The sequence below is a fragment of the Semicossyphus pulcher genome, unplaced genomic scaffold (assembly GCF_022749685.1).
Source record: "Semicossyphus pulcher isolate SPU_LCO1_2020_fin unplaced genomic scaffold, fSemPul1.0.p SCAF_3, whole genome shotgun sequence".
In the NCBI taxonomy this organism is placed as follows: Eukaryota; Metazoa; Chordata; class Actinopteri; order Labriformes; family Labridae; genus Semicossyphus; species Semicossyphus pulcher.
Genome location: NW_027211704.1, coordinates 29,974,991 through 29,997,425, shown reverse-complemented (window position 1 = coordinate 29,997,425; position 22,435 = coordinate 29,974,991). Strand labels below are relative to the sequence as shown.

At 41.1% G+C, this 22,435-nt stretch overlaps 2 protein-coding genes across 4 annotated transcripts in view; one reads left to right on the top strand and one right to left on the bottom strand.

The window, feature by feature from the left end:
* The first annotated feature begins 9,476 nt into the window (after positions 1 to 9,476).
* Positions 9,477 to 16,909, top strand: LOC138606038 (EF-hand and coiled-coil domain-containing protein 1). Of its 2 annotated transcripts, none has more exons than XM_069678498.1 (9): positions 9,477 to 10,225; positions 11,317 to 11,758; positions 11,850 to 11,984; positions 14,092 to 14,171; positions 14,365 to 14,500; positions 14,582 to 14,726; positions 15,009 to 15,125; positions 15,633 to 15,702; positions 15,792 to 16,909. In XM_069678498.1, the coding sequence occupies exons 1-9, from the start codon at positions 9,622 to 9,624 to the stop codon at positions 15,959 to 15,961; spliced, it is 1,899 nt and encodes a 632-aa protein (XP_069534599.1). In that variant the 5' UTR covers positions 9,477 to 9,621; the 3' UTR covers positions 15,962 to 16,909. The 2 variants fall into 2 exon arrangements, with proteins under 2 accessions (XP_069534599.1, XP_069534598.1); XM_069678497.1 differs by having other exon boundaries at positions 14,359 to 14,500.
* A 345-nt stretch (positions 16,910 to 17,254) lies between these two features.
* slc41a1 (solute carrier family 41 member 1) overlaps positions 17,255 to 22,435 on the bottom strand; it is a 28,515-nt gene continuing 23,334 nt past the window's right edge. For both annotated transcript variants that reach the window (XM_069677985.1, XM_069677986.1), the window contains exon 11: positions 17,255 to 21,287. In XM_069677985.1, the coding sequence (XP_069534086.1) occupies positions 21,102 to 21,287 (186 nt within the window). In that variant the 3' untranslated portion in view covers positions 17,255 to 21,101. The remainder of the gene's footprint in view (positions 21,288 to 22,435) is intronic.

Here is a 22,435-nt window from a genome sequence, read left to right as displayed (position 1 = left end):
TAGCATTGTCAGAATTGAGTCACTGTGGTGTAAGTGGAGAAGTAGGCTACAGAACTGACTAAATGAATAGAGGCGAAAAAATGATCTGCAGTTACCAGCAAACTTTACTATGGCAGTAACAACTCTCAGCCCAATGGTGGCAGTAAAGTAATAAAAATGAATTTCCTATGTGGTGCAGCCATGGGGGCATTTGCCTTTAAAGAAGTATTACTCCTAGGATGAGTACAGAAGGGAATAGTGTAGGTATCTTGCCACTGAACCATCCCCTTATGATGACTCAAATATACACACACTAACACACAGCAATTGTTTTTTGCTGTAATAGGTGTTTTTGTCAAATTGTTTATTTTATTCAATTGTTCACTTTATTATACGCACACTCACCAACACACACACACACACACACACACACACTCACACAGCGATTCCGTGCTAAATTTAAAATGAAAGTGTTTTCCGTTACTTTAAATTGTTTCAACTTTATTCAAAACTGCTTATTCTTTATTCTTCACTAAAGTTCCTGCATAGATTGGATAGTCTGGATCTTATTTCAACAAATTTCCTGTCATTGTTACATCTGTCCCCAGCTAGTGTTTCAACTCACCCCAGTGGTGGGGTAGATTGTAATAATGGACCTCTTCGTATTTGACATTAACTCACATAATCTGTGATTGTGTAGGAGAAGTTCAAGTGAGTTTTATTTTTAGTAGACAGATATGGGTCCGGTGTATAAAAGTTTGAGAGATCTAGCACAAACAACCACTGAGTTACAGATGCTCAAACAAAAAGTGTTACTACCATCCCCAGTCTACCCTTTACGTCACCTCTTTTCACATGTTTGTTTTCAGTCATTTGTGTTGTAGAGATGGTCCAAGTTCCAATCAGTGAAAACCTCTCTTTCCCATATAATCATAACTCATCAGAGTACATTAGTGTCTTATATAATTCAATGCCTGAAAGACACAAAAGGGGCCTTCAAAGCTCTGAATACATTTGAGAGTCTTTATGGAATGCTCTTTTCTGAATAGAAGTTTTGGTTAAACATTCATAAAGTTGAAAAAGAGATAGTACTGTATGTCAAATCTTTGTCAGGAACTTAGATTTTTTTCATAGAGCGTGTACTTTCCACACTAATGAATTGTCTAATGTGTACCTATAACTTATCCTGTTGTCTACATTTATTACAACTCCTGTCTGTCTCTGAAACCTCATGAACCAAGCAGCCAGTGAACAATGAGATAAACAACCCCGGACGTCCGACCACTTTAAATCTGCTCAAACATGTTGCCTATATTGCTGCAGGCAACTTCTCTACACCACGGATGTGTGTCTGTGAAGCCAGATCACATAAACAAGTCCACAGGAAGTTTGGGAGATTTTTGTTTGCAGTGTTTACTGTTGCAAGTCATGATAAGGACCTACATAGATACATAACGGTCTTTCCATAACAATCTTATAGCAGCAGCCTGAGTGCTTGTGCATTCAGGCAATGCTGAACATATTTCTCCAGCGACTGCTCCCTGCAATCCAGTCCAGTTGTTTTGTAATTTAATCTAGAATAAGATCCTGATATGGGTGACTTTTAATTTTATTCCACATCAAAGGAACAAACTAATGACTGATTTCAGTGTCCACATGCAAAAGAAAACTAGTCTTTTGTCAGATTTAGAATTAAATACTGGGTTTTTGGTTTGTTTCTGTGGGGTGTATTTTTTTCTCATTTAATCTATTGTTCTAAATTCTACTCCAGATGTTACTTGTTTTATGCATGTTAAAGTAAAGACTTCAACGTTATGTGTAATTGAATTGGAATTGCAGAACTTCATTTATTTGTACAAAGTCTTTATTTAATCTCTGTCTCTGAATTCTTACTGTCAAGAGGGGTTTATGATCACACTGCCAAGGAAGTAAATAGGAGGTTATCTCATGTTGTCTCTAATAGATATTGCTAGTATTACTTGCAGTATAAGTATGGGGGGTCTGCATGGTGGTGCAGTTGTTAGCACTGTCACCTCACAGTTAGAAGTTTCCTGGTCTGAATCCTGGTTCATATAAAGGGAGCCTTTCAGTGTAGAGTTTACATGTTCTACCAGTGCATGTGTGGATTCCCGCTGGGTACTCCGGCTCCCTCCCACAGTCCAAAGACATGCAGACGTGTGAATGTGAGTGTAAATGGTTGTCTGTCTGTATATTATGTATTATATGTATTATATTGTCAGTCCAGCCTCTGCCCAATAACAGCTTGCATAGGCTCCAGCCCCTCCGCAACCCTGGACAGGAAAAGCAGTATAGATAATGGATGAATGGATAAGTATCGGGCCTGCTGTGCCTGAGTGGTAAAGCGGGTCATCTCTTGGAAGGTTGGCAGTTCGATCCTGCATTCAACATGTTGAAGTGTCCTTGGGCAAGACACTGCACACCAAATTGCTCCCGAAGGCATAAAGCCATCAGTGTGTGAATATGTGTGAATGTAATTAGTTGGCTCCTGATGGGCAGAATGGCACTTTGCACAACAGCCTCTGCTATCAGTGTATAAGTGGGTGAATGTGACATGAAGAGTAAAAGGGTTCTGAGTGGTTGGAGGAAGAGAAAAGTGCAGTCCATTTAATAACTCATTAAAAAGAAACGAGAACACAAATCAGTATGATAATAAATAACTATCATGACAGAAACCTGGTTTGAGAAAAATGTGTTTGACATGTTTTTATTTTTAGTTTGACCTTGTCCTAGCTGTTAACATGGAGGAGGAGGGGCTTATGACCTATACTGCACCCAGTCAGTAGGGGGAGCTCCAAATCTTTTGGCTTCACTTTCAGGGAGCTGTCATGTCATCAATCTTTTTATATACGTCTGTGAGTGAGACTGAACTAAACAGTACAACCTAAACTAATAAGCTAGCTACTTAGAAGATAAAGCTAAGGAGCTGTGAGTTTGTCATTGTTAGTGACATTTTAATGGCAATACATTTTTTTTACTCGTTCAAAAGTAGAATGTTAAATGCATTGCTTTTATGTGTAATAATGTACTTTTACATTGTTGATTTGGTACTTCGACTTAATCTTTCACAGCTGCTGTATACTGGAATGTCCTGCTCTGCTGTGCTAGCCTCTTATAGTTAATAGTTAAAGACTTGAAATAACTGGAGAGGCATTAATGGGAGCTCTGAATGTGTGTGTGTGTGTGTGTGTGTGTGTGTGTGTGTGTGTGTGTGTGTGTGTGTGTTCGTGCGTGTGTTTGTGTCAATGTGTGCATTAGTGTTACATGAATGTTATTGATGCCTGTTGTGGATGTCAATGAAGTTGTGCATAAAGCAAGGAATGCATCACTTTTTAATGCCCAGAAGTCTGAGCAACTTAACTTTATATGTTTACAAATGACTGACAGATACTTTGAGCTTTACACGACGCACTGTGACATGTTAGTGTGTGCTGTAACACCCAAGAGCAGAGTATGAATGCAGCAGCTTGCTGCTGCAGCCCTACCTGTAGCCACTTGTCTCATCTGCTCTCCCTAAACTATACCCAGTCTCTTCACTGGCTCTCTGGAATGCATTTGGCAAACTATGTGTGTGTGCATGAGTGTCAGGGTGGGTTGGTGAGGATGCATGAGTGGGTGGGTTGCTAAATATGTATGCAGCCATGACCCTATACACAGGTGGGACAGCTCAAAGGTGGAATGGCACTCCTTAGATATCTCAGGAATGAGGAAATGTTTACATTGTCACACAGTGGAGTGCTGTTTACAATTGACACACACACACACACACACACACATAGATCACATCTACATCGACAGAGTGAACTCTAGGCTGCTTCTTGTCTAACCTAATTTCTCATGTCAAGGCTCTTGTTGACACACTCCTCGTCTATCACAGGCTGCATGATTAGAATGAAGTGGAGTGTTTGGACCGTTTCATGCAAGGAGTGTTTGCTTTCACACACACACACACACACACACACACACTGGTCTTCAGGACATCTACACAAACCCACACAGAGGACATGGGTTAGTTGGCAGATGTCCTTTGAGTGGCTGAACAATGTGCAGAGTTTATGATCTACTACAAAACAATGTAGTGGAAGGTCACTCAAGGACGTCTGACCATCTGGACAATTTGGGTTAGGGTACTGAAGGACTCTGACGGACTGTACTTTCTGTTTGTCCTTTTTCTGTCCACAGTCACGGTTCATTATATTAAAAACACTGTAAACAAGCAATAATAAACTGAACGCAGTGTAACAAATACTATATAATTTATCACATTTTTATAACAACTGGCTCTTTCCTTTAAAAATCACCTTGCTATGGGCCAGAAAGATTCAGGACATGACAAACACACAGCTTTACCAAACAAAGTTGATTAATGTGTAAACAGTTTTTATTAGCAAACGTTTTTGTCAGACTGGAATTACGTTTCTAGCCATAGGAGAATTGTAGTCCTATATCCACTTTTACTGTAGCTCTGTAAGTCTCTCTCGGGTATTTAGCTTGCTAGGCCTGTCTTTACTAGCCATGAGAGCATTTTATATTGTCTTTTGGTGCTTAATTAATTGTTTACAGTGGGTTATGTAGAGGGGTTTTTTGTGCTGAAAACTTCTGCCTGCTGATGAGGGTAAGAGGTTGATTCTAGCAGTGAGACCAATAAGTGTATATGGAGAATATATAAAATATAGAATATAATATATAATGATATAATATGATATAATATACATAAAAACTGCAAAGATTCCTTAGATCCCACAGGCCGGTTAGAACAGTCCACTGCAGAACAACTAATTTTGTCGCTTTGAAAAACACAAAAACAGAAAGTTAGATCTCCTCTTGGCTTCCCTACTCAACGTAGCGTTAAGATTCCCAGAAGAATTCTGCAAGAAAGGCAGATTTCAATCATGGTTAAATATCACGTTAGCCCTGTTTTTATAGCCTATAATAAGTAATAAAAAGAATCTGCACATGATAATAAATAACTATCATGACAGAATCCGGGTTTGAGAATAATTTGTTTGACGTGTTTTTTTTATTTTTTATTTGACCTTGTCACCTTTGTTAACATGGAGGAGGAGGGGCTTATGACCTACTGCACCCAGTCAGTAGGGGGAGCTCCAAATCTTTTGGCTTCACTTTCAGGGAGCTATCATGTCATCAATCTTTTTATATATGTCTGTGAGTGAGACTGAACCAAATGGTACAACCTAAACTAGCAAGCTAAAGCTAATTAGAAGCTAAAGCTAAGGAGCTGTGAATTTGTCATTGTTAGTGACTCTTTTTACATTACACATAGTTATTGTTAGTTATGTTGTTTTCATTGAAATGATAGGACAAGCAGAAAATGGTAGTCTTTTTTGTTTTAAAGATTCAAAGTTGCTCTAACACTGGAAAGTTTGGCTTCCTCTAAACAAGACACACTGTCAACTTGCCCTCCTGTCTCTCTGCTTTTGTTGCCGTGTTTGCCAGGGTTTCTTTTGCCATCAATGCCTTTCCCCTTTTTCTTACACCGTATTCTCCATTCTTCTCTTTTTTCTTTTTCCACTCTCCTTTTCCTGAGAACAGCTTCCCCCATGTTGGCTTTGACATATCAGAGTTAGAGTTTTGTCAGAGATTTAGGTCAGCGATTGTCCTGCTCCAGATACTTTAGATAACCACACCTGGGCATACAAAGTAGGGAGATCACCAAAGTACTCAAAGCGTAAAACCTCTGACAAAAGATGGTTTGTTCAATCACAAAATAAAGCTGGAGCATAGGTTTAGTCATATACAGTGGCTTTGAAAAGGGCTATTGACTTCTGAAAAGAGATAAGTCTTCAAATACAAACTACCAAGTCTGCAAGTACAAACTATAACCCTTAAAATCCTGTGAACCTGCAGATGATCATTGGTTAATTTCTAACCTTAAACTTCAAAGCCCAAATGAGCAAATAGGCTTATGTATTAACCACGGCTAAACAAAGATATTTAGAATAGCACACTTTACTTCAATTTCATTTTGCATTATGTTGTACTGATAAGTAAAGTGGCTATAAGCAATAGCTCAGCTAAAGACACAGGTCCCCATAGGAGTTTGTGGAAACCAAACACAGACCTCCAAGAGTGAACATTGGACTTGTTCATTAAGTTCACAGATACGTTAAAGTTTTTCAACGTGTTTGTTTACCATTTTCCTTTGCCAGACTTTTTGTTTGCAGCTTTTTTCCACTTTTTTCTGTTTTTAATCACAATTAAAATCAAAGTGTATTGCGAATTGTTCCCTTCTTATTCCCTGAGCATGAAAATCTCCAAAGGTTGAAGATCAACCAAAAGCAAAACTAAACCTTCCTCTTGTTCACCATGACTTTTCTTACTTTTGACGCTTGATTTCATTTGACTGTTCTTTACGGTTGTACTGCTCCGGTCGCCTGCATGTGATACCCTGACAGGAAATGGCCACGTATGAACAAAGGAGTGGGAGGACAACCAAAAGCTGACAAATAGATTAACATGTGTGACCTCACATTAAGAGACCTTCACATCCCTGCAGGGCAAAACCACAGTGAGCCTTCAGTGAACTGAGAGAGAATATCGCTCAGTGTCACCACTTCAAAGAGGTGGTGCATCTGTGAGTGTGTGTGTGCATGGAGGGAGTGTGTGGCTGTACTTTTCTGTTGACCCTCAGAGGAGCATATGGCAGCCAACACAATACCCTAACCCAACTCCTATCCATACTGATACTGCTCACTCCTCCTCCCAAAGGTGAACAACAGGACACACGGACTTGCATGCATGAGCACACACACACACACACACACACACAGACACCCAGCTCCAGACTTGTACCCCCCTTTATTTACAGCCCCCTCTTTTTGCTGCCTGTCCTTTCATTTTCAGATGGGGTCCTTTCACCCGCAGCAGGCGGCAGCTGGAGGCCTGACTCTCAGAGGGAGGCACCATGACAGCAGGACTGAGGGAACGGTGCTGAGCTGCACATTAACTAGTATTTACCCCACACAGATGCATCAACACACACATATATACCACATTTACCCAAACCAAAACACCTATTATACATAAGCCTGTGCTCTTTAAGGATGCATCTTGTTGGGGAAACAAAAGCTTTAATTCTAAAGACATAGCAGTCAGGAGAGAGGGAGGGTCTCACATCCTGAAACTGGAATTATCTTTATCAAAAAAGTTTTAAGTGATGACTGATGCCGCTGCCGCAGGTGAGGGATGTGTGGCTGCAGGTTTGACAGTTAACAGCTGACAGGTAACAGCACCAAAGGGCTTTTCTTACTAACTGTGGGTGTTCATTGTATTTATGTATGCAGGTTTGGTAAGAACACAGCGAGCAAGTGGACTTGGTTGAAGTTAATATACCAGTTCATTTGTGCAATAAATAAATCTAATACATGTCTGTATCCATGGCTATGGGGCGTACCTTGAACTTGACTGAGTGATCATTGATTCTTCCTCAGAAGACTGGGAGGAAACACATAGTTTCCAAGACACAGCCAGAGGACCTGAACCAGAAAGCTCTGCATGCTTCCACATGTCCATGAAACAGGCCGCAGGCTATTAGTGTCGTTTTATGTCTGCAAGACAATTTGTACGTGTTGGAGAGAATCCATTTGTTTATCTTTGGGAAGTAATATTTGTAGCCTTAAGTAGCACTTATAGTGAAACAGTACACACCCACACCCTTCCACAGGTAAAAGCCCGAGATGAGTCATTGCTAGTGCTGCAGTTCAGCCGTACTAAGATTAGTGTCTGAAATCCAAACAAAGACTAAACAATATCTGAGGTTTCCTTCTGTGAGCTCATGTAGGCTCAGATGACAAATCTGCTAACCAGGACATCTGTGTGTGGGACGCAAAGGTGCAAATGTATGGCAAAGTATTTGACTATGGACATTCATATCATCAGCAGTACTGACAAGTCCCTTTAACTTACTCTTCATAATTTACCATGCTTGTTAATAGTGGTGAGAAAGGTATGTGTGTCTTTCTTTGATAATCTGCCCAATACACAATGCATTCATGCACAATTACTATATCCCTTTTTTTTACCCTTAGCAGTCAACTCTAGGAATGAAAGTCACAATGTGCATTAATTTCTAATGCAGACAGTGGTGACTACTACTACTACTACAGTGGTGAGTACTGAATGCCTCGTATTGTGGTACAAAGAACTGCAATGTTATAGTGTAGGGTTGAAATTGCATTTTGTCACACTTCATTTATCTGTCAGTTACTTTCCAAAATATGGTTTAGTAGAAAAATGTAAGCAATAACTACAAGTACTTTTTTAGCTTCTATGTTCAGCAGGATTATACTCTACATGTTTGAGCTATTCTTTGTTCAGTATGGAACCACAGGGAATAACACAAACATCCATTTCTGAAATATGTATCATTTGCAAATCATTCTTTTACTTGTGCCTCTGCTCTCTTTTTGTCCTTGGTTTAATACTGTGTTTTTGTATATATCATAAAATACAAAAAAAAAAGCCCATTTCTAATCCCACACTCAAAGGGGACGTCTTCTAATTGTTCTCAGAGAAGCAATCCAAAGGCAGATAATTAATTTACAGTCTGAACACATGGAAGAAGCAAATCTTCTAAACAAGGAAGCTAAAGCCTAAGCTAAAGATTTTATGTCTTACATGTCTGAATAATCTATTTTCATCAATTGACAAGTTGTTTTGGCACCCGTTCTTACATACTGAATTCTTTTTCAGTGTGTAATACTCGAGTTAAGTGCAGCATTGGAGTGTAATTCATGTGTAATTTGTGTGGTGTGGTCTCATCGTAGGTGAGTGTAATTTAGCTGCCCTCTTTGTTCTGGCTGTCAGGTGTGCGACATGTGGTGGTCGGGGTGGGGAAAGGTATTTCCGATGGGAGTTGCTCAGTTTCCTGGAAACAAACTCACATTTTACTTCCAAGTAAAGATATGTCTGATGTCAGTGAGAACAGTGGGCGACTGTCAGAAGGTGAAGAGTATCAGGAGTCATTTTACTTGTATTGTTGTTGCTGTCACACAGGTGGTGAGTCAGGACCACTTAAGACTCACTCTGGTAGCTTTAAAGGTGCAAACTGAAACTCGCCATGAGTCACACTGGATTGTTGTGGTTTGTTTTTGTCACTGCATGGCAGGTGCCACAAAATTTACAACCAAAAACATGACACCAGATACATCAGACTAATGAAACTGGGATGAATTGGTCCATTCTTTATGTGGAGGAAAATTAACTGTTTTGGTAATATTTGATATGATATTCACTTTTGTAATAGAGATCAAACAACTAAACCTTTCATACATAACTGTAAGCGGTGAAACACACTGGTACAGTCCCACACACATACTCTCTCTCTCACACACACACACACACACACACACACACATGCGGTCAGAGTGTGCACAGAGGGTGGAGTCGGCGCAGTGGGACTTTTTTTTCTCACCCGAGGGGATCAGTGCTTGAGTTGATGCGCCAGGAAAGAATCCGAGGTGAGGTTTCTCAGGAATTACGCAGCGTAAAACCAGAACGGGATGTTTGTCAGCCCAATTCCGGTTTGAAATTGTATCCGATGCTAATTGAAGTGATCAGCACTTCAATAATATCTAAGAACCAACACCTATTTTATGTGCAGTCATGGAGCACACCGCATTGACCATGCTTCGCGTTCAGCCCTCGCCAAGAGCGGCGCGTAAAAGTGAGTGGCTCAGGAGCGCTCTGGCCCATCACCACTGCCCCGATCCTGGCGTGGATAACGAAATCGTCGTGCTGTCCACTGGAATAGACCAATACCTGCAGGAGGTCTTCCACCACCTGGCCTATCCCAACCGGGACGATACTGTGTCGGCAGAGGATTTTACCGAGCTTTGCGCGGTTCTGGGACTCACCCGGGTGGAGAGAGTAAAGAGGACGATAAAAGCAGAAACCGGAGATGGGGAAAAAGATGAGGATGATGAAGAGTTGAGGGATGTATGTTCTGGGCTGCCCTGCCAGTTGCCCTTTAAAGACTTCCACTCGCGGCTCTGTGGGTATTTCCGTGTGCGCAGCGCGCGGAGAGGCACCGGGGAGTGTGCCTGGCGCCTGCCAGTTACCGAGGACACTGAGATGGTGGACCGACAGATAAGAGTCCGATGGCCTCGCGCAAGACGGAGAAAATGTGTGAGTTTTGATCTGACGGGGGATCAGAATGGACAATCTAACAGGTCAATTAAAGGACGCACCGCAGAGGACCGCGAGTCAGGTACTGTTCCAGGATGCATTTGCTCCATGTGATGTTGTGTTTATGCTCCCTGTGCTACCAGAGGGCTTCCAGAGTAGAGTTAAAAACCTTCACAGCTATTGCACATTTTTAGGGTTTTTATAGAGAATTGTCCAAGTTATTCTGTGTTTACCTTTCAACTATACAGTACTGGATACAAAATGTGACTTCTGTCTTAACTCATTGTTGTGTGGTAAGAGAGGGGAGGGAGGTACGCAATTACACACCAATAACTTGAACCTATTTCATTTTTTGTCTTTTTTCATTGTCTTGGCTTCCCCACCTTCATGTGTTCACTGTGTTTTTGCACCTGATCAAAGCATTACATTCTAATTTCTCCCTAAATTATCTAGTTTAGTCCAGTGGATTACCCACGATCTTCTTTTTTTATAAGGTCACAACCAAAAAATTTGGAATCACTGTAAGCTTTTTAATGTTTACCGGTTATTTATTTATTTACTTTTGCATAAAATAGGGTAATTTTTTAAAAAGCAGAGTCATTGTTTTATACAAAGAGCAGCTTAGAATAATAACTTCATAATTGTAGAGTTTTAAAAGGCACAATATTTAGTAGAACAGCACTGTAAAGTTGCATGAAATACAAGTATTGTATCTCATACAGTACTTGAGTAAGCACAGGCCTACTTGGTTACTGTTCACCACTGCCTACAGTTTGACATATTATTCTGTTGGATACGTACTGATGCCTGTGTGTTAGCTGTGTTTTACTCTTGTAGGTTTAAAAGCCAAAACCTTGTCATTCACGTTCATCCACACACCAATGACAGTGCCTTTGGGAAGGATTTGGGATTCAGTAACTTGCCCAAGGACACTTGCACTAAGCAGACTGCAGGCGCTGGGGATCTAACTGCCAACCTGCCTATTAGTGGATGACCTGATTTGTCTCTGAGTCACAGTTGCAGTCATCTTCTAGGTGGATCATATTTAGACTGGAGGACAAAAAAAACATAACAAAAAGCAATGATTGGGCTGAGTTATGATTTAGTTTCACTTTAATTTTGGTTTCACCCCATGTTTCACAGCTTCTCCTCTCCTTTCTCTTTCTCCTCCAGATGAGGTAGCAGCTCTGAGGGAGCTGGTGGAGGACCTCCGCTCAGCGCTGCAGGGGAGTGATGCTCGCTGCCTGGCCTTGGAGGTGGCACTCCGACGTGAAAAGAGCCGCACACTTTCTTCTTCGTCCAGGTTCAAATCAACAGTCTCATCACCCACAAGTTCCATCACCCTCAAACAGGGAAAACTGGTTCCAACACAGAGAATCAAAGGACAGTCCAGTGTTGCTGCAGGAGACAGTACCAGGAGGGTGGCGAGGAGACGGGACATCAGGGACCCGCTGATCAGGGAGCTGAAGCTGATCCGCTCCTCGCGTGATGGGCAGCTGGAGGAGGCTATGAAATTTAACGAGCGTCTGGAAGAGGAGCTGCGGTGGGCGTACCAAGAAGTGCGCAAACTTCAGAGGGTGGACTCAGCACTGAGGAAGGAGAACACGCACATCAGGTTGGAGTTTAAAAAGTTTACTGGATGTAGTTTGAATGCAGGAGTGGATAAATATAAGAATAGTTTGATGATCTCAGATGATCTCCATCAGGAGGCGGGCGGAGGAGGCCAGGGAGGCTCTGAGTTTGGGGCTTCAGAGGGTTCGGATGATCCAGGAGCAGGCTCAGTCAGTGCCGCAGCTCCAGTCCAGGATCACCCAGCTGGAGGCTGAGCTACACCAGTACAGGTACAAACACTGTGTGTGGTCCTGAGAGAGTGGAGGAAAGTGCTCGGGCGTGTTTCTGCATCCATTTACACATCATTTGCCTCAGAGCTCGACTGATTTGAAATTCAATGCGCTTAAGCTGAGAGATTAAGTTACCCACAAGCTACACTCTGTTTGATAGCTGGGAAAAAGTAGACTGGGTAAACTATCAGCAAATACCCCTGTATTAATGGTTAGCAAAGACTATTTTCATAACCCCCCACATTGACATGATTCACTGCATTTGAACCCACATTGCATCGGTGACAGTTTGAATGTGCTTTAATGGCTCTCATAAACCTTTGACATACTTTTGTGTCGCAGTGTTATAGGAATCTTTTAGCGGATTATTTTGATTTAACAGCCCAAAACTGACCGCTCTCATCAGCCTCATTTCAAGCAGCTGCTCTCAGTGAAAAAGCTTTCAAAGCCATAGACTGTAAAAAAAAAAATGTGTGGACCTAGCCTCTTGGTGTCAAAAGTAAATACAATGTGTAAGTGTTTAAACCTGCATTCTTTCTAATGACCAGCAGAGGGCGACCACAATTTTGCAAACAGAATGGAACCAGATTAGAAAATGAGCCCACTTCTCAGTTGATTTATGACCTCAGTAAACAATGGTCTCAGTCATTAGTTTCAAGTCTTCTTTAACACAGTATGATGTTCATTTAGGAAATCATGGAGCAATTTAGAATAAGGGACACTAAAGCAGAGGATGCTCGCTGTGATTGACGCTCCAACAGCAACTGGTAATCCAGGATAGAGACGTTGCTATGTGTATTCACCCTGTCGTCCAAATATGGTCACTTCTGGCCTAAAAAAACCAACATGGTGACGGCCAATAATTTGAGGCTTCAAAAAGTTTGTCCACAAACCATTGGCTGATGTTACCAGGGCTACGTCCACTTTCCATACACAGTCTATGATTATTGCCCACTGAAACCTGAACACTACCTAGCCAGCACCTAATGCCACATGACACATTAGAATTAGCAGCATATGAAGCAGATATTTGCCTCAGAAGTTGCTTAATGTTTAGACAGACAGCTATTTGCTAATACTTTAAGTTGGCCACCAAAATCAGTTGCTGTTTTGAAAGTACTGCACATGAAATCTACATGAAGCCCCGACAAGACTCATCAAACAGAAGGCAACATTTATATAAAGGTCATTTGTGGTGTCAGCACAGATAAAAGACAATACAACACATAAAAAAGAGACTGTAACTTAGGTAGATACTCACCTGATATGTCTGACTCAGACTGCTGAAGCTTCCTGTTGTAGTTTTGCACAAATAAAGACCATCAAGGTCTAAAACCTAGACTTTTCCATTGTCTCTTTCAAAGCTTGTCAGTCGGTGGCTCAGTGGTGGAGTTGGTCGTCTCTCAATTTGAAGGTTTGCGGTTTGATCCCTGACTGCTACAGCCACATGTCAGAGTTACCTTGAGCAAGACACAGAACCCCAAATTGCTCCAGAAGCACAGCCATCAGTGTTTGAATGTGCATAGATCCTGATTGGAGACTGGCATAGTGCTTTGAGTGGAGACAAGAAAAAGCGCTATATAAGTGCAGACATTTACAACAGAATATCACTCTGGAAGTAGCTTGATCCTGTAGTGTGTGGCTTGATCCTGTAGTTTTTTTGCCTTCACTCCACTATTCAGTGATGTGTCGAAACGAAGTTGTTGACCTTAACCATTCCAGAAGTCTTTCTCTTGTTCTCTTCTCATCAGCTTTGTACCTCATGCAGATGATGACAGGGCTCCACATGTAGTCTGATATGTCCAGGCCGTGTTGCCATGTCTTCTGGCACTATAATGTGAAACATAACCAGTTGTCTTGTGTGTGGCAGGCTGTGTGTGTTTGTGTGCTGCAGCCGGCAGAAAGAATGAAGCTAGGATTTGTTATATTAGTTCTTTTAGTCTGTGCTAGGAGAGTGGAAAAATAAATGCTTTATGAGACAGGTCCAGGACAGTGAATGGAAAACATGAATGCAATTGAATGCACAAATGAGAGAATCTCCTTCCACAGTATTTGTTTATTGGACATTTATTTGAGGTATGTTTTCCTCTACCTTTACCACCCTCAGATCCAGCTGCACCTGCATCCCTGACCCCGCCCATCAACACATTTACCCAATTGGAGCAGAAAACACCTGTAGCAAGCCAGGTGAGTTCCTGGAAAACTGATGAGTCACTGAGCATGTTGGAAACAGGAGTGTGTTTCCGACTAAACTCCACTTCACCCTCCAGTGGTGAACAAGCATTTTGTCAAGGGGATGTTGATTGAACAGTTTTTCATATTTACCACTGAATCGTCATTGAGCAAGTAAAGTAACAACTTCTCTGCTTTGCAGATGCAGAGTGTCTGCAGAGAGCAGTGGAGGGGAGAGCTGCCTCAGATGAAGAGGAGGAGGACAGGGGGATGAGGGAGGGAGGGCAGTGCAGCCCGCCAGAGATGAAGAAGCACATCAGCCGACAGCACGACTGTGGCAAAGGGTTAGCTAACAGACAAACACACACCACCACTTTGCACACTGTTATTCAATACAAAATTATTATTCTTTCTTCTTCTTTCAGATGTCAGAACACTGTGGTCCACCAGCGTCCTTCCAAGACTCACTCGCATGATAGAAAACTTATCAGCACTTTAAAGAACAGCAGGGAGCACTGCAGCTGGAAGGGCCTAAACCAAGAGGAGAACAAAACCTTTGAAAAAGAAAAGGTTGGAGAACCTCACAAGAAACTTGATTAAAGTACCGGGGGTAAAAGACCTCAATGTTAGGGAATTAATTGTTATGTATGTCTGTGTCCAAACCAAAGCAAAGTTTGAAGTAAAACAATGCATTTTAATACTGTTGTGCCCCAGAAACCTAGAAGTTACTAAATACAAAACATCAGTTTATTTCTAAAGCGAATTTAAAGAAGCCTGAGAAACTGGTGATTCCTGAGTCATCTGAGTCATTTAGCTTTTTTGTATTCATTTGTTCCTCCTGCTGTTTGCCAGAGGCCTGAGGAAGCGGAGGACAGGGAAAGGCAAGAGGACAAAGAAAAGACACGTCTGTCTTTGCTGGAGGACAAACTCGCAGACGCCCTCACACTGCTGCTGCAGTTACGCAACAAGGTCCACACATAACACACGCTCATATCATGCAAACCCGGACATACACACACGCACACACACACACACACACACACACACACACACACACACACACACACACACACACACACACACACCTCTTCAGTGCCATCTAGTGTTTCATCCCAGACATGCATAGAGCATTTCCACTGATAGAACACAAGACCAGTTTTCAGGTGATGTTACACAGTGAAATAGGTGCATTATTGATTGTAATATTTTATAGAAGGTTTATTGTTTAAGCTATTAGGGTGATTACTTCAATATCTATTATTGTATAAAGGAATAATTAAAAAAACACATTTTAAAGGGAAGATTTGTGTTTTTAGCTTTTGTGTATAATACATACGGAATAATGCACGTTGAGGCGTACATTATCACAAAAACCGTTGCCATTAGTTATATCACTGTGGCTTGACAGTTTACAGTATTTTATGTTTGCTGTGTTTATTGTAACTCCTAAGCATCTCTGTGTCCCTCCCTCTGTAGAACGTGTCCCGCAGAGCCCTGGGGAAGATTGTGATGGATACTTTGGACGTGTGCAGCAGAAGTGCAGATGGTAGGTCTGTTCAACATCTTCCAGTTGTCCAAATATTCATTTTTCACAGTTGCTCGTTTCTTAAATTATTTCACTGTTTCTCAATCTAGGTCCGTCTCAGGTCCTGCAGGTCGCTGACGCCCTCTGTGTCCGGCTGTCCTCCAGGGATCTCTTCGGAAACAGAGGAGAGAATGAAGAAGCAGAAAGCAGAGAGAAAATGCTGGTTCCATCTTCGGGGTGTCAAACCAGCAGCGTTAATCCTCTGCTCATCTCCTGTTAGATAAGAGTCTGCTGTGGTACTTAGTTCATTATTTTTACTTTACTACTTTATCTTTGGCTTGTTTGCACCCATTGATTCATTGTATTCAAAGATGATTATTATTTCTTATATTTAATCTCTTCACATTCTATTTAGTATCTATTTAATATAATAAATATTGTTTATCTAAACCTTTGTTGTTAACTATGTAAGAGTTGATACAGCGAGCTCTGACACCATGATACATACAGTAAATCTCTCACAGTAGCTAACATAACAGGACTTGATGAACTTTATGAAGAAAGATCAATACTATTTTTTATTAAAAGGCAGGTGTATGGGGAAGGTGCTTTCATTTTCCTTTATGATAACAGGGATCAACTTTCTCTTCCAGTTAAGGATTCGTCATAGCTTTAAAAGCATGTGTGACGTCCACGGTTGACTTTTGTAACCGTTGTAACTCTTGATTTTCCTCGCTGACGGTCACTTTCCTTTTTAGACTGTTTGCCTGTTTGGAAAACACGTCACTACCTGGGCACCACTTGTGATATTTTCCGCAAAAGTTGCATCAGACACCCAGTCCATGATACTGCAAATGCAAAAGCTTTCATCAGTGGGCCATAGGCTCAATCACCATTGTGTTACCTCATTCGGCGATAGATAGTGACTTAACATACATTTATTTAAATGAAAATCTTCGAGATTATCACTTTAAAATAGATTGAAGCTCCTGTGAGGAACTTTCGGTTTGTGTTGATTTTGGCGCCCCCTGTGCACAAAGCCGTACCTCTTGTCTCTTTGCTGATTTTGTCCTGTACATGCTTAAGTGTTGGTCTTTGACAAAAAAATCTCATCCTGCTTTCTTTAACAGTCATATGTATCACTCACGTTTAACTTTTGCCCTGGGAAATGTAAAAAAGGCAGCGTGCAGTTAATTGCTTCGTCTGACATCTACCCCCCACCAGCAGTTTCAGGCATTAAAAATAACTATATAGAAATAATCAATGTTGTCGCTGATGGTCTGGTTTGCTTTTGCAGGTCATATAGAGTATTCAGAATTAATTTCAGTCTGTTACATAACCAGCGAAAAACTCCTCACCAAGCTTTAATATATGGCACATCAGCCAATTAAATGTTGTGTAACCTCTACAAATGAAATCGAGGTTAGCTAAAGTTTAGAAGAACTCCATTCCCAACATCTGACCAACATCTGTACAGTGGAAAGATGAGAATTTAGTGCTTCGATCCTGTAAGATCACAGACACATTTGCAGTATCGGCTGACAGAAGACAATAAGACAGATTACTGGTATGAAATAATATAGTTTTTTATTTCCAGCAATTTACAAAGTCCTGCAGGGAGAAGGCCTCACAGATTTACAAGAAGAACATACAAAGAACGCAAAGACCTCAGCTCCAGTAAGACATGTTTTGACATCACTTTCTCAGAGGCAGCAGAGCTGACTGGGACAGGTGGACGTTTAGAGTCAGAATCAAAAGGCTCGATGTTGAAGTGGAGGCTGGTGGCCTGAGGGTCAGTGTGGTTCCCTGTGAGTTCAGAGGGTAAGAGGGTTTGAGCACTGAGGTTAACAAGGCAGAAGGTGTGAGGGGTTTTAAAGGCTGGGTTTTCTTTATATACAGCAGGAAACAACTGAAATCTTTTTGTCATCTTGCAGTTTTTTCAGGTTTTCCAGTATTTTTAATTGTTAAAATCTTTCATACATGACTCCAGACTTTTCAAATGCCCTGTAATAAACAAAGTACTGAGGTTTATCAGCCTGTAAGTCCTCAATTTTGCAGATCCTTTTGACTAAAAGAGTGTAACTGACACCACCAGCCCTTCTCCCCACCGCTGCATCATATAAATTCATTATTACTTACACATCAAAATCAATTTACTGTACATCTTATATTAATCAAAGCTACTTAAAGAGTTGCTACTCTGTGGCAAACCTAACTCCTGATTGGTTACTCTGAGTTGAGCTTGGCTCTGACAGGTTAAGGCCATTCTATGTTTATAAGTATGCTTTCCCTATGTGAGGCAGGATGTGTGTGCATGTGTGAGGTGTGTAAAGACTGCTATTAGGCACTGTACTATTTATTCGCCTCACCACCGTTCTATGGCAGCAGGCACCAAAAAGCTCTACTGGCATTTGTAGAGATAGAGAGAGAGAAAAAAAACGAGAGAAAAGAAGAAGGACGACAACATCGTGGCAAAGAAACAGAGCAAAAATGAAATGACAAAATGAACAACCTTATTTAAAGAATAAATATAGTATTTACAATTTGCTTTGTGTGCTTATAAAAATAAATAGACAAAGCATTACTTGCCCCCTTATAGAAGTATTCACAACTATCCATTGACATAGAGGCAGAACGCTGGCACAGGAGGATACAGAGTGAAAAGATGGAGGGATGCAACTTTACAACAACGCTGTAGAAATGAAGACAAAATAAACGTCCCTCAGGGTGAATGTGTGAGTTTGAATCCAGAGGACACAGAGGTTAAGAGAATCCCTGCGGTGCCCTCTGGTGTCCGTTTTGCAGGTTACAGTACTTTGTGCATTTGATCAGCGTGGGGAAGTTCTTCATTTTTACAGTTGTTGTTGGGTTGCTGCCTTTCATGACCAGTAAATTGTAAAGAGTGGGGAAGATTAGGGAAAAGAGGAAAGGAATAGCAAAAGAAAAAAAATCACAATTTTCAGATAATTGACACATAAAAAAAAAAAATCAATCGGACCCAAAAAGGTAAAATAATCAAGTTTTGCACATTCACACTATGTGCCCTGCACATGCATTCTGCTGGCCCCTTTGAAACAGCACAGAGGTCTAAAAAGCATCACATGCAGGTTTCTCCAAAGTCACTGGTCTGCATAGGGCCACCACCTGTACTCCATACAGTCTGTCAGAATTGCTCACGACTTCCTTTTTCAATCTCTTTAACTCAAAGAAAGTCAGCTCAGGTCAGTGTGTGGGTGGAAAGGGCATAAACTAATGTTCAAGCCATGTGTCTGAGATTTTGCCCTCTTGATTTAATATTATCCAACATTCACTTACAAAAGCTCAGGTTCCTCCCTGACCAAAGTGATTATTATGAGTTATAATTACATTTTTAAGCATGACAAGAGAAGAATAAGAGCTGAGATGTGTAAAACTGGATGACGTGACTAATGTGTTCACTACCTCCAGCCCCTCTATAAGGTTAGCACTGGAAACGGTGAAAAGTGTGAATTTGCACACCAAAATTCATTGAAGATTGACTCTTTGCAAGCACCTATGCTAATAATATGCAAGCACGTAAGCACGCAAGCTAGCTGAAAACGAGCTGGCAATGGCCAGCCTCTGACGGAGGACAAAGGGCATGGTTTGACAGAGCTAATAAGCCGTGATAGCTACTTTTATTTTGGACTCACTTCCTTTTGCTCCGGGGTCAGCACTGTTGTGACATTTTGTAGCTGGTCAAGGTCACTTGCTAAAAACAGCCGAATGAAGACTTGTACCAACTCCAACATACTTGATAAGTTTGCCAGATCTTCTTTAGCTGCTGTGACCTTATGTTAGCTAACTTCAAACAAATTTTGTTGGGCTTCTTTCTGATCTCATCTAAATGCTTGGAATTTAAAATTGTCAAAGATATCGATTATCTACACAAAATATCATCAATCAGAAGCTTTCATTTGGAATCAGACTGTACCAGCTAAACCTGAACGAGCACATCCTGGCTAAAGCAACCTAAATCACCTTCTCTCGCTGAACCATGTGGGAACACAATGACACTCAGTTGGCTGAGCTCTGCAGGTAGTTTCCAAATACAACATGTTAAACCTCCTGTCACTTACTGTAAGCCTGGCTTGGGCAACTTAACAACAACTACCCTGCTGCAGTAAAGAGTTGGCCGATGGTTTTATACATGGGGACTGGTGCTATTATCACCTAAAATAGTGCACGCAAAATAAGACAAGCTAGCATCAACAAAAAGCTAATTTTGAGGTGCAACATATCGTGAGGTTGTTTTTTTTATGTGTGTGTTGTACTGGCACATTCCTAGCTGACATATCAGCCATTTAATGTACTAAAAATGACTGTGTATTTGCTAAATTAAGAAAAATCTTACTCAGGACATAGCATTACGGGGATTAGTAGATTTGACCAGAAAAAGGAAGTAGTTCTATACTTGTGGACTTGAAGAGAGTTTGAGGACTTAAATACAGGCTCTGTGTGAATAAAAACACAGTCCAAATTAAAAGAAACTTTTAAATATCTATTTATTTGGCGACCCTCAGGCGCTTTCAAAGTCACAAGTAAAGCCGTTGTTGTGGCGGCAGACGTAAGCATTTGTTGGATTCTGATTAGACCTCAGATCTGATATCCCTAATTCATAAGCCCTTGATTTAGGGGAACCAAGTTTAGGAATTACATTCCTGTTTCTTTTGTGAAAAAAGGGGTTTAGCTAGTGACATTTTTTGTCAAGTCACCTATGGTAAAACTCTTACAGGTTCAAACTCTGTCTAGCTTTATGCATTCTACGAAATCAGAAATAAGAAACATTAGATTTGCATTCATTCTGAATATATGACAAAGCACTTGGTGATTAAGCGTTCCAGGCTTGTTTAGATACTTTTTGCTAACTTTTGTCGTCTTGGTTTCAAGTGTTAAACTTGATTTTTAAAAACAGGAGAGCTAACATCCCCATTGAAAATAATGAGGACTGGCCCTGCACATAGAACCGATATCAATTCAATTTTTACCAACAATAACAATCATTGTCAATGTGTAACAATAACAAATGTAGTAGGACTCAGTTATTAAGTAAAATAAAGGAGGAGAAGTTTAGTCTGTGGGGCTGGAACCATCAGGGGGTTTTGTTCAGAGGTTTAGGTGGACGTGTGTGCCTCCTGTGTTTCCAAAGTGAAACTCACACCCTGTCCAGACTCTGGACTGCTGCTATGGTGCATCAGTGTCCTGATATCCTGAAGATGAAATGCTACCGTGCCACAAGTGCACCGTACCTTCATTTAGAGCCCCACAGGAGATTAGCCCTTTTATTGTAGATGTTGTCCACTTTCAGAAAATGTTCAGGCATACATTTGATGTTTGTCACTGTCTGTGTGTGCGCAATAGTACAGTGTGTAATTAATTTTCTTTTGTGCGTGTCCATGCATTCAGTTGCCCACATTAGAGTCTCTGTCTCCGATGAACCAACGCATGTGGAAGCAGAGGGCAAGGAAGCCGGTCCCCAGCAGGTCACCCAGAGCGGTCAGGTAGGGGATGGAGAAGTTGTCGGGGTCCATGCCTCGGCCCCACATCCAGTGGACCATCCAGTCTGCCAGGTACAGAAGGATTATCACCTGCAGGGAGAGGTAGCAGAAGGAAACTTTTGAACATGATCCAAAGAGTCTTTGCTCATGTCTAAGAGACACAAAAGGAGGCTGGAAAGAATAAGAGAAATTGAGAAGCCCTGGATATCTGGAATAGCTGGAAATCTGCTTCTCCAGGCTGCATGTGAGCTACGGTACATCGATGTATTTGAACACGTGTCTTTTATTCTTGTACGGATGGGGGTCTAATGAACATCTCTAACGGGAAGTGATGCCCTTGAGCAGAATGTACTTTTAGGTTCCTCTTGAAGATTACTTTTGGGGGTACTGTTTCGAAATTAAGAAAGCCACACAACATAATTGTGAGGTTGTGAGGTGTGCACGTTAGCAACCTTCGGGTTATCATCAATAGTGTCGGCACATCTTCATAGGAAAACATGGCAATTTCCTTAAGTGGGGTTCTGAATGCTTAAATTTCCCACGGGATCAATAAAGCATCTATCTATCTATCTGTCTGTCTGTCTGTCTGTCTGTCTGTCTCTCTATCTATCTATCTATCTATCTATCTATCTATCTATCTATCTGAATGTGTGTGGCTCTTGGCAAGGGCAGCATAATGTAGGCCGTGAATTAATAAGCAAAATCAAAAGTAACTTGTTGCAGAATCTGCAGGCTTGCTAGCCCAACTAGAAATTTTTTGTTCTAAGAATGTTCTGAGAATGTTATGAGCAATGATCTGGTAATGTTCTGGTTCCCAGAATGTTCCTTTTAATAGTAGGAGAACGTTCTCTGAAAACATTTTCAGAAAGTGGCAGTGAGAATGTTCAAATCACATTTCAGGAACATTTTATAAATCATGCTCTGATAGTTCAGGCCGTACTAACATCCTGAAAGGATCCTCAGAGTGTTGCAGTAAGCATGTTCTACCTTTGTTTTTATGTCACATTGAGCAAATGTTTTATAAAAGGTCTTCTGACATCCTAGGCCTCAAAAACATCCTGAAAATATCGCTTATAACAGAAATAATGTTTTCTTTCAAACATAATAAGAACTTGTAGGTAATGTTAGCCAATGTTATGGGAACGTTCCCTGCTAGCTGGGAGGCTACATGTTCTGAAAGCACAATGAAGTGCTAAGCTATGTGTCAACCATCCTTCACCTGCAGCCTCCTCCCGTGC